General features: G+C 34.8%; 2 protein-coding genes across 4 annotated transcripts in view; one reads left to right on the top strand and one right to left on the bottom strand.

The window, feature by feature from the left end:
- LOC118763056 overlaps positions 1–7,640 on the top strand; it is a 122,524-nt gene extending 114,884 nt beyond the window's left edge. For 2 of the 3 annotated variants that reach the window (XM_036502290.1, XM_036502291.1), the window contains exons 7-8: positions 1,200–1,295; positions 3,944–4,656. In XM_036502290.1, coding sequence (XP_036358183.1) covers positions 1,200–1,295; positions 3,944–3,948 — 101 coding nt within the window. In that variant the 3' untranslated portion in view covers positions 3,949–4,656. Of the gene's footprint in view, positions 1–1,199; positions 1,296–3,943; positions 4,657–7,332 lie in introns of those variants that run through there. The other variant, XR_004998810.1, reaches the window with a different exon arrangement.
- The window catches only part of LOC115210828 (enoyl-CoA hydratase domain-containing protein 3, mitochondrial), a 55,875-nt gene that overhangs the window by 1,641 nt on the left and 40,961 nt on the right, over positions 1–13,273 (bottom strand). The gene's annotated exons all lie outside the window — the stretch shown is intronic.

Raw genomic sequence — 13,273 nt, 5'->3', positions numbered from 1 at the left:
CCCGGACCGGCTGTGTGTTGTGTTCTTGAGCAAGACACTTTATTTCACGTTGCTCCAGTCCACTCAGCTGTAGAAATGAGTTGCGACGCCACAGGTGCCAAGCTGTATCGGCCTTTGCCTTTCCCTTGGATAACACTGGTAACGTGGAGAGGGGAGGCTGGTATGCTTGGGCGACTGGGGGTCTTTCATAAACAACCTTACTCGGACTTGTGCCTGGGAGGATAACTTTCTAGGTGCAATCCTATGGTCAGTCATGACCGAAGGGGGTCTCAAAAACAAGTTTTGGCTGAGGAGAGTGTAGTTGATTAGTAATGATCTACACTTAAATGATGGTTCATTTTATCGAATCTTAAAATATGAAAGATGAAGTCTACTCAGTGAAATATGAACTCAAAATGCAAAGGGTTGCAACTAATACTGAAAATCATTTTCTCCATCAACTACCGATACTGCCAATACACCGGTCTTTATTACATTTTGTCTGATGCTGTTATCGATTCGACCACTTCATTGCCTTTTGTTAGAAACTATTACATTTACAGGTTAGATGATGATGATGATGATGATGATAATAATAATAATATTATTATTATTATTATTATTGTTGTTGTTGTTATCATTATTATTATTATTATTATTATTATTATTATCATTATTATTATTATTATTATTATTATTATTAAGGCGGCGAGCTGGCAGAATCGATAGCGCTCTGGACGAAATGCTTAGCAGTATTTCGCCCGTCACTACGTTCTGAGTTCGAATTCCGCCGAAGTCGACTTTGCTTTTCATCCTTTCGGGGTTGATAATTACCAGTGAAACACTGTGGTTGATGTAATCGACTCGTCTCCTCCTCAAACTTGAGGCTTTGTGCCTCCAATAGAAAGGGTTATCATTATCATTCTTATTATTATTACTAAGGCGGCGAGCTGGCAGGATCATTAGCACGCCGGGCGAAATATTTAGCTGCATTTCGTCTGCCGCTACGTTCTGAGTTCAAATTTCGCCGAGGTCAACTTTATCTTTCATCCTTTCAGGGTCGATAAATTAAGTACCGGTTGAGTACTGGGGGTCGATGTAATCGCCTATGCCCCTGCCCCAAATTTCAGGCCTTGTGCCTATAATAGAAAAGATTGTTGTTATTATTATTATTATTACCATCATCATTTGTTTGTGTTTTGTTTTGTTTTTAATGCCAGATGTATGGAAAGGATGCGGTGAGGAACCTACTCTAGGATTGTGTAACCATTTGGTGGAAGATAAACCACATTGTTTCCGCCCTCGACCAACATCAGGTAAATAATAACAGAGAGAGAGAGAGAGAAGGGGGAAGTGAGTGAGGAGAGTCAATGAGAGAGCGAGAGAGAGAGAGGGGGGAGTGAGAGGAGTAGAAAGAAAGAGATTCATGTGTGTTGTGTTCTTGAGCAAGACACTTTATTTCACGTTGCTCCAGTCCACTCAGCTGTAGAAATGAGTTTAGTTTCTTGGTTATGACTATCCCCGGACTCGAACAGTCAATGTCACTGAAATCTATTGTAGCATATTCACCTTTTGTAAATAAAATGATCTGAAATTGTATTTCCTACTTTCTCTCTCTCTCTCTCTCTCTCTCTCTCTCTCTCTCTCTCTCTTTCTCTCCTTCTCCCTCTCTCTTTCTCTCTCTCTCTTTCTGTTGTCGGAAGTCTTGTACAGTTGGTTTATCAAGGAACTTTCCCTGTATAATGATCAAGTACAATAGTTAGGTTGTTGGACTCACAATCATGATGTCCTTGGACAAGGCGATATTGCTCTAGTCCAGGGGTTCTCAACCATTCTTTTTTTATCTATAGACCCCTTTGATTATTATTTTATTCTGGTGGACTCCCATATTCATTTGACGTTTAAAAACTAGTTTTATAGAACCTCTTTCAAAATTCTTATTTTGTTTTTCACACATTGTGTATGTTGAACTATGTAAAATGTTGGAGAAAGAAACCTAGTTTCTTGCAATAAACTTTTACAGAGTTCCTTAAAATACTACTGTAGGTCCTCAATTTACTATTTTGCTTGTGTGAACGTCCTTTGATTACTTTTTTGATTCTGGTGGGCACCCTAGCCATTTGATGTTTAAAACTAGTTTTATAGAAACTTCTTTCCAAATTCTTATTTTGTCTTGCACGCATTAGCTTGTGTAGATTGCACTATGTAAAATGTTAGAGAAAGAAACCTAACTGTTTCTTGCATTACATACCAAAACATAGATCGAAAGCAAAATATTTTCAGGGGCTCTTATAATACTATTGTAGATCCCCAATTTACTATTTTGTTGCGTGTCCCCCATCAATCCTACATGGATCCTCAGGGGCCACATTGACGCCGGTTGAGAACCACTACTCTAGACCAATCAGATGAAAATAAATTCGTCTGCTGCAGAGTGGTGCTTCGTAGATTATAAACTTAAAATCTTGCAACTGCAAGATCGCCCTTAATGGTGACAGCACACTTGATAATGGTGATGACTACTATTCGCTGTAGAACCCTTGTATTATTTTGTTTTCGCTATTACTGTTGCTATTTAACTGCAACTCAACCAGCATTGAAAGAATCTATAATGAACGCAATTCTGTCTATGAGCATCTCATCTTTTTTTTTAATTTCTAAGACTATAACAATTCAATGTGTCCTTCCTTGTTTATTAAGGAATAGTGGGATTTAAAGAAGATTTGATTGCTGCTATTGTTGTTGTTTTTTGCTTAAATCTAGTTTTGCTTTGATCGAGCAAACTTAAGATCAAAAGCATTTCAGCTCTAAGCAACCTGCCCCTTTTCCAGGTATAATGTATTTGGGGCTATATTATGCCATGTGTCCTTCCTTTTTGAAGGATGAAAGTTATGTGGTCTGGGGGACACAGGCTGCTATTTTGGCATGTCGAAGCTTCCCTTGATAGGAAGTTTATATATTTGACAAGGTGTAGCAACATCTGAAGGGAATTGTGATTTATAGTATATATCAGTTTCACTGATACACGATTGTGTGGTTAAGAAGTTTGCGTTGCAACCACTTAGTTTGATATTCAATCCCGCTGCACGGTGACACTTTGATCAAATATCCTCTACTATAACCCCAGATTAACTAATATCATGGAGTGAAATTTAGAATACGCTTATAGTTCGGAAGACTATATATTAGCGAAGGATGGAAACAATGGCGAGAGGATAAAAAAAGTTCCAATGTTGCTTTACGAAAGATGACCTCTGTGATATTTGTTCTACATCGAATTACAGACACTCCCCGTCACTCTCGCTGTCGGTAATGCAAGGAACCAATGATTTGCGTGTAAATAATGGCGCTATTGTTCCTTTGTTGCGATATAAAATAAGGAAGTCGTTTTGTAATTTTCGTTTTTTTTTCCCACTTCTGCAACAGTTTCCATCGACCACATTCGCTCTTAAGGCATTGGTCTGCCCGGGGGCCATAAGAGAAGACATTTACCCAAGTACCACGCATTTGGACTGAACATGAAACTGCGAAGCTGCGAAGTACTGTTCTTAACCACACAGCCATGCTTACGCCCATATATAAACTATCCAGGCTATCGCATGTGAAACCACATTAATAACGCTTAACGTTTTACTTTGCGTATACAAGTAAATCGAAGTGCTTCAATAGTTATCACACAGTTGCATATATTACGCATATATTTGTTGGCACCAAATATTTCTTATTTGATTGTGAATGTACTACGTAGACACTTGAAGAAAAAAAACTAAAGATAGAGATAATGTCGTATTTACTTTTCAGCGAAAAAGATCATGTAAAAACTGGATGTAGTAGTACTTTTACTGATGTGAGTTAAGATTTGTTTGTCTCCTATAAATGTGATCATTTTTGACGTTAAATGAATTTTAAAAGAAAAGACTTGTCGGTGACTTGGTTTACTCTAATTTATCTTCTTATTCTTCAGCTTGAAATGTAATTTCTGCTCAGCGATCTCGTCTGCATAAAATATGAATTATCAGATGGTGACAATATTATAGTCCAGTCTCGCCAGGAATGAATTTAAAAAATGTTTATGCATCGATGTCCTTTCAAAATAAAGCATATGAAGTTCTGAGAAGATGTCCATGGTAGAAGAACGTTGAAGTGGGTGTTTTACCGCATGTGATTTGGCACCTAACAGTAATGAGTTCAAGTTCCACAGAAGTCGACTTTGTTTTCATTTCACTTTGAGATGGATGAGGATCGATAAATTAGTACCAGGTATATATGAAGTGAACAATTTGATCGTATATATTATATGTATATTTCCATTCCATTGAGTACTTTTCGATTCTTTACTGAATGAAACGTTGGTATGGCTTGTAAATTTAGATATGGACGAAATTTGAATCCAGAATACAAAGAACCAGAACAGATATCGATATTCTACCAATTCCACTGTTTTTCCATCTTGGAGAGGTACTTTATTTATCAAACTAAAAAATAGGAAAAGCAAAGTTGACCTCAGCTGGATTTGAACTCAGAGCGCACGCATAGAACCAAAATGAATATCCATTCGAAGCTCAAATAGCCCTGCCAATTTGCAATGCGTACGTATGTATGTATGTATGTATGTATGTATGTATGTATGTATGTATGTATGTATGTATGTATGTATGTTTGTATGTATGTATGTATGTATGTATGCATGTATGTATGTATGTGTGTATTATGTATGCATTATGTTGGCATGTATGTATGCATGTATGTATGTATGTATGTATGTATGTATGTATGTATGTATGTATGTATGTATGTATGTACGTATGTATGTACGTACGTATGTATGTATGTATGTATGTATGTATGTATGTATGTATGTATGTATGTATGTATGTATGCAAGGAACGATTTCATACACAACACTTGAATTAACTTGGCCTTTTTTGTTTAATAAAAAGAAGTCAATACCGACCAAAGAAATAAGGCAGTAAAAGAATTTAAAGATGAAAGAAAATGAAAGGAATTTGCTTATGGCTCTGACATTTTCCATCTCTTAGCATCGTTTTTGTATCGAGCATCAATACCAACCTTTAGCAATTGTCTCATCTTTGTGGCTTGACATCGTGTCCTAGTAAAATGTTTTGGAATCACATTTAACTGCAAACAACCTCTGCCCTTGGACAGAAAGGCCATTTTATTCAAATTGGCAGCAGTTAGAATAATTCTTGACTTCTATGAACGAACTTGACAATACCCTTGTTATGTTCTTTAGAAAAAGCAAATATTTTCAGGCTAAATTCTTTAAGCTTTGTCAATGCCACTAACAAGAAAGACAAAGACAAAGCAATGATGATGATGATGATAATAATAATAATAATAATAATAATAATAATAATAATAATAACAACAACAACAACAACAATAGCAATAGTAAATAAATAAATAAATAAATAAATAAATAAAATAACAGCAACAATAGTGACAAGAACTAAAGCATTAAAATACAATAAGACAAAAAAAAACTAAGTTACAACAACAAGAAACACCGCCGACATCAACATCATCATTATCAACGACTAAAGCAGTTAACAGTAGTAACTAACCATCGATACAACTGGTCGATGTAAAATAATAGAAATAATAGATATAATAGAAAGGAAGTAGAAGACAACCCTGCTTAGGCACACTTCACACACAAGCCGCACATACGCTCGCACGTGCGCGCTCACACGCACATATATATACGTTTATGTAAGTGTGTGTGTGTATGTGTGTGCTTCTTTTATGTGATCTTTTTTCTGAGTTGTGTGACTCTGTTCCATATTTGTCTCGTAGACAAATGTCGCAGCACTAAAATATCTTAACTTATCAACTATTTAGTGAGGACTTTGTGGTGTTATGTCTTCGTGAAAATGCATACATACATACATACATACATACATACATACATACATACATACATACATACATACATGTATTAATGTATGTATATAGATATATAAATAAATAAGCATATATATATATGTATGCATATATATATATATATATGTATGTATGTATATACAAACAAATATATATATATATATATATATTATATATATATATATATACATATGCATATACATGTACATGCATGCATATATACATATACACATATATACTTATATACAGATACACATATATATGTATATACACATGTACTGATACATAATATATATTATATATACATACATATATATGTGTGTATATATACATATACATATATATATATATATATATATATATATATATATATATATATATATATGTATATACATACGTATCTCTCTCACTTTCTCACTCTCTCTCTCGCTCTCTCTCTCTCTTTCCCTCTCTCTCTCTCTCTCTCTCTCTCTCTCTCTATATATATATATATATATATATATATATATGTATGTATATATATATTACTAAATAGAATAAATCTGATTTTTAAATGTGTATGTGTGTGTGTGTGTGAATTTTTTCAGTTATGTGTCTGTACGCGTGATCCTTCGTACAGGTTTGGGCAGCGGAAAGATTTTAAAAGTATGCTATTGCCATAGTGTTTGTGACCAAATTGCTAACGTCGCTTTCAACAATTATCTGGCTTACATACCAGCTGGTTTATAATGAGCATCCGTGAGGTCACTCAACCTCCTGAAAACAGCAACCAAACTGCCTTCACTAATACCTTATTTTTACAGAAAGAAAGCAATGGTTAATTTGATCGTAGGACTTCTCGATCAGATTATCTTGGGGCTGAACAACAACAGTTAATAAATAAATGCCTCTAGTATTAGTGGTACGTCTAACACTCTGACCGGGAACATGAACTTGGTCGCTCGACCTGCTTGAAATAATAGCCACATCTCAGTTAAATCATTCCTAGTCTTAAAACAGTACACATGGGTCAATATAATACGGCGTACACAATGCCTGGGAAAAGACGGGATGCTCATGGCTGGAATGCGTATCATAGGTCTGCTCGGTCAAGACTGAACTGGACATCGGCAGGAGCACAGCGTGTGTCTGATTGATCAGGGCTGAAAAGTAGCTAAACAAAAATAACAATACCGATCTTGGTTTTTGAGTGCCTTTAATGTTGCTAAAAATGCCTAGGCAACGCCCAGTTTAACATCGCAACATTTTCCTAGCGTACCATTAGTTTTGTTAGTAAGCTTAAGACATCCAAGGACCGGAGGTGGTGTTAGCACCCTCACCTGATCCTTGGATGACTTTAACAGAATTCATTCTGTTGCAAACATTCAGACTAGACCCTCCCCACAGTTCTCACAAAACCCATGTTCTTTATTTTTCTTTATTTTTTTTTCTGCTGGTATTTACCTGCAGATGTTTACACTGGACATCAGGAGCATTAACCCCACCACGAAAGGAGAGTCTGTAAAGTTCAACAAAGCTATTCCTTCTTGAAATATATTATATATAAAAAAAAAAGAACACACAAAATTGTTGGCAAATGGCACATGACATTTAGTTGAATAAAGATGAAGTTCAGAACTTAATTTGAAAGAATTCAGTATGAACTCTCTGCATAACCCCAACACCACCAAAATACTCTATACTGCATCCCCACCCTTTTTCTTTTGCTATGAGATAAAATAGAATGAAATAAAATTGAATAGATCAAAATATAATAACATTAATTGCTTTGTTTTCTATTTTAACAATTTCATTCACATTTAGGATGTATTATAGATGTAGACACAACCCTTCATCGAAGATGATTAATAGTAGACATCTTGGACCATGAAATATATATTTACCTTCAATTACATTATGTAACAACACACTAGAACAAAAATATTTTAAATTCAGAAATTAACCTTCGATTGTATAATAAAATGATCGCAAATTTGCTATCAATTGATTTCAGATCTCTTTAAGCGACAAAATTAGTGACTTTGATGTTATGAAACTGAATAACTATTGTAATGGACCATTGGTAGTCAAAATGAATTATGTTTTGCAACATTGCATGATTGGAATATATATTGATTCCAGTGCTTCACAAGTATTATATTTTATATACTTCAACAATTTAAAATGCAAAGCTGTCTTTGGCGGTATTTGAAATCAGGACACAAATATCCATAATTAAATACAAGGCATCTTGTTCAAAGTTCTAGCAATTCTGTAAATTTATAACTGTTATTACGTAAAATGATGCCTCCTCTTAACTTTGGTAGTTCATATAATTAGTCTGGTTCTTCAAGGAAGCAGCATATTAATAAATATACCCTAGTGTATTGCTGGTAATTAGATATTTGATTCCAGATGGATGAGGGGAAAAAACAAGCTCTATGCGATATAAACTTAAAAACGTTGAGAAACTGAAACCATAACCAAATACTGTAATCCATCTCGTCTGGTACTGCAGTATTTCTGCTAAATTGCCATCATTAAGAAAAGGAAATACAGACTATCAACAATGTCTCGGTTTTTTGAAATGTCAACTAGCATACATTTTAAATCTATTAAAAACTAAAGATAAGACAGATTAGCACGACAGAAATAAGATAAAGAAAGCTAAGTGAGTGTGTATCAGTGAGAAGTGTTTTAAATATATATATGTGGCCGGAGTCTAACGACTGAAACAAGTAAAAGAATTTTATATTTTCTTTTTGTAACATATTTCTAGAATATATATATATATTAACAAAGTACACTGCAGATATTCTTACTAATGTTTAGTAAACGAACAGTCACGTAAACAAATTCAAAACATTAGAGTTCACCGGTTAAATATACTAAAACACGGAGTAAAAGCAACCGTTCTGATCATTTTGGCCGCCATGGGTTCTGCAGTAAATCACTAAATCATCCATAACTTTTGTATTATCCTCTCAAATTACACCAAAATCTCAGACAATAACAATTAATATCGTATTTATTGTCTGTGAAAATTATAGAATATAAAACAACTTTGATAAAAAGTTTATTCCTACTTTTCTGACGAAAACAATGCCGTTCTGAACATATTGGCCGCAATTGTGTATATATATATATATATATATATATATATTATATATATATATATATATATGTGTGTGTGTGTGTGTGTGTGTGGTGTGGTGTGTGTGTGTGGTGTGTGGTGTGTGTGTGTGGTGTGTGTGTGTGTGTATGTATGTATGTATGTATGTATGTATGTATGTATGTATGTATGTATGTATATGTATATATATATATATATATATATATATATATATATATATATATATATATTATATATATATATATATATATGAGAGGAGGAAAAACTTAGCTGGATAGATGGTATATAACTACACCTGAACTGTTGGTGTTTTTTTCCCTCCTTCTTCCTTTCCTTTTGGACTTTCCTATGTGTCCTGTTTCCAAAGAAGAGCTTTGCTCGAAACGTAAAACAACCGCTCTTTCTTTCCTTCTCTGGGCGTCTTCTTAATACTTTACATGTACCACATCCTCGACTTATTGTTTTTCCTTGTCTTTTTTTTCTCCGTGTTTTTGATTAACTATATATAAACACACACACATTTACAGTGGTAGACTGGGTCTAAAAATATTGGTTGCCAGGAGACTAAGGGGCCCGGTCGCAACTACAAGGGCGCCCCACCCACAGTTACAATGCTATCGTTTAATTTATTTTTTTAAAGTATTCTTTTCAACTGTCTACAAACACAGCCAGTCTGAAATAATTAATGCATTCTTCCAGGAGTGAATACAAAATTTTTAAACTTCAGGGGATCGGCCCCTATATATGGATTCTAATGAACACGGGGCCCACTTGCCATTGGCAGGCGGCAACCTGGCCATCCGCCACTGTATATATTATATATATATATATATATATATATATATATTATATATAATATATATTAATAAAAAGAATTCCAACCTTGTCTGATTTTCACGTTTTATTTACAATCTTATAATGATATATTATAAGATAATATATTATAATTGAATAAAATAAAATGAAATAGTAGAATGTTAAATATTCATTCTGATTGAACTAGTACTTTCATGCATTGAATTCTGCAATCTTCGGGTTCATGTAGTAGTGTTGACAGTCATGCTTCACAATTTTTGACTGTAGCAAGATGATTGATTCTGTGCTATAAATACAGCTGGGTAGGCTCCAGAGTGCTAGGTTTTGCAAACTGTATTCTGACCAATCAGTGTGTAGTATCACTCACTCAATTACTTAAGCTGATTGGTTGGTTGAGCTGATTGGTTTAGGCATCACGCTTTGTTGGACATGTCAAGAGTCCTGTATCTTGACCCTGGCCGAAGCAGCAATTGTTGGGTTATTTTTAGAATGTTGTAAATATCCTTTGTCAGAGATTTTTATATTTTTATATTTCAATTGTCATCATCATCATTGTCAGCACCTTAATTATTGTTGCTAGTGGTGATGGTGGTGGCAATAGAACTTTTAACCCTAAATAAGATAATTTTCCTGCTATCTTCGTCTTGATCACCTTTAGTATTGTTGTTGTTGTTAGTGGTCATGGTCGTAGCAGTGGAAGTAATACCTCTAAGTATTATTATTATTATTATTGCTTATTTAGCTTGGGTTCGAATTTATCAATAAAATTCTTTTCTCTGATTTTCCTCTCGATTTCACTTGGGCTGTGTAATTTGTAGAATGGAAATATTATATATATTTTCCGACCACATGTTGCTAGGTGGTTACTCAAAGGTATCTGACGGACCTCTGGGTCTCTAATCTGTTGCCGGTGTACACGTGAGCGTTCTAATAGTGCGTTTCCCGTCTGACCTACATATATTTCTTCACAATTTGGGCATTTGATGCAGTAAATTAAATTTCTGCTTTTGCAGTTCATATTCGCGTTTGTGAATATTTTCCCGGTTTTTGTGTTTATATATTGACCGGTATGTATGAATTGGCATGTGCCACATCGGCTATCATTGCATTTAGATACCGTGAATGTTTGGTCTTTGTTGCTGAGGTCAAATTTTGCCTTTGTTAGTAATGTTTTCAAGTTTTTAGGCTGTCTTTTACTAAGCACCATAGCTCGATCCGTGATTATGTCTTTTAATTCATTACTTTGGGCAATGATTGGTAGGTTTGCTTTGGCAATGTTGAAGATATTCTGGTGACATGGGTTGTGTGTCACTATGAATGGTATGACTTGTTCTTGTTTTCCTCTTCCTTGGGTTGTCCTAAGTTGTTGTATAGGTATTTTTATAGCCCGCTGTATGCCATTTTCTATAAGTAGAGATGGGTATTTTTGTTTGAGCAAAAATTCTCTTAGTTCTATTAGGCGTTTGTTCCTGATATTTGCATCTTCTACAATAGTACAAATTCTTCTGGCTAGGCAGTATGGGATGTTACGTTTTGTATGTGGTGGATGGCACGACTTAAAATTTAGGTATTGATGTGTGTCTGTGTGTTTATAGTATATATCTGTGGTGATGGTGGTGTCTTTTTTAATTACCATTATATCCAGGAATGGTAATTTGGTACTACTCATCTCCTTTGTAAATTGGAGAGATGGGTGTAGGTTGTTCAGGAGGATATTGAACTCTTCCAGAGTATTTAGAGATTCTGTCCAGATTATGAAACAGTCGTCTAGGTATCTCTTCCATGCCTTTTCAATATACTTTCTAAACCCAGTGCCATAGTTTACCTCCACCTCTTGGTAGAGTTGTTCTTCTAAGTATCCCATTACAGAGTTGGCGTAAACGGGAGCAAACCTCGTTCCCATCGCCGTGCCTCTAATTTGGATGTAATTCTTTCCATTGAAGAAGAATGTGTTATTTTCTAGAATAAGCTTGACTGTGTCTAATATAAATGGCACTGTGAATCTGCTGGGAATCACTTCTCTATGTTTTTCTAACCAGTATTTAATCGCCTTTATTCCTAAATCGTGTGGAATATTGGTGTAGAGGCTTACCACATCAAAACTTAGTAAAACTGAATTTGTTTCTGTTGTTTTGGGAAGATGGGACAGGAAGTCGATGTCATCCCTGATGAAACTTGGTATGTAAGTACATAGTGGTTTCAAAACAATGTCAATAAAATTGCTTAGACGGTGTGTAGGGCATGCTGGACCAGCTATAATAGGTCTAAGTTTTAGGTCTTTTGGATGTAATAATTTTATGTACTCACTTTCTTGTTCTTTTACTGCCTGTTGAATGTTTTTTGATTTGTGTATTTTTGGTAAGCCGTAGAAGTTGCTGGGTTTTGGTTCAAAATTGGTGATGTAGTCTTTTTCATTATCCGTAAGTGAGTTGTGGTGTGTTGAAATCAGGTTGTTGATCTTTTTCATGATGTGGTGGTCTATATTTGCGGGTATTTCACAATAGAAGGTTGTATCCTTCAGTTGGTCTTCAACCAAATCCTTATAGTATTCGGTATCCATAATAACAATTGCACCACCTTTATCTGCTTGTTTAATTATTATTGTTTGATCGTTTTGTATACGTTTACATGCAGACATCTCTGATTTGCTAATGTTTGGCCTAACATTGGTATTGCGTCTAAGGGGAAATTTAGACAGGATATCAATGTATTGGTCAAGGTAGTTATTTCTTCCTTTTGGTGGGGTGAAATTTGATTTATTCCTTACTAGGGATTCATCAATCTCATTACTTTTGTTAGCGAAGAATTCTACAAGTCGTAATTTTCGACAGAATTTTTGGATATCCTCCTTTAATTCTTGGTGGTTGGCTGTTGGTGTAGGTGTGAATTTCAGTCCTTTTGACAGAAGTTGGATTTCATCATCATGTCAAAATCTCTTTTTGATAAATTAATTATTTTAGGATCTATACGTTCAGTTGTTTGGGGTATGTTTCCTCTTGGATTTTTTCTTTCTCCGGTGTTTGTTGTCCTGACGTAAAAAAATGGATTTTTTTCTGGTTATGATTTATATTCCTGTTGATGTTTGCTTGATGAATTTTGCGTTTTGGTTGTGGTACTTTACTTGGTTTCGTTATGTTTTCTGTCTTGTTTTTGGTATTATGTATGCTACTTTTCAATTTCTTGTTAGCATTGTTTTTAACCACCTGGAGAAATGATCTGGGTTTACTTCTAGATCTAGATCGGTTTTTTGTGACCAGTTTCTTGTGGGTAATCTCTGTTGAGGTCTTGAAAATGATCTGTTATTTCTACTGCTAATGGTCTGTTCAAAACAATATCTATTTTGTTTGTGCTTTTTGTTCCTGTTGTGTGCATTGGGGTGTTTGCATACAAAATGGGAAGAGTTCTTACCGTAGTTCGTCTTCGATTCGTGGTGAAACAGGTGTTCATGTTGCCACGTGTTCT

The sequence above is a fragment of the Octopus sinensis genome, linkage group LG4 (assembly GCF_006345805.1).
Source record: "Octopus sinensis linkage group LG4, ASM634580v1, whole genome shotgun sequence".
Classification (NCBI taxonomy): domain Eukaryota; kingdom Metazoa; phylum Mollusca; class Cephalopoda; order Octopoda; family Octopodidae; genus Octopus; species Octopus sinensis.
Note: the sequence above shows the minus strand (reverse complement) of the source record. Positions and strands in the feature narration are given on the sequence as shown.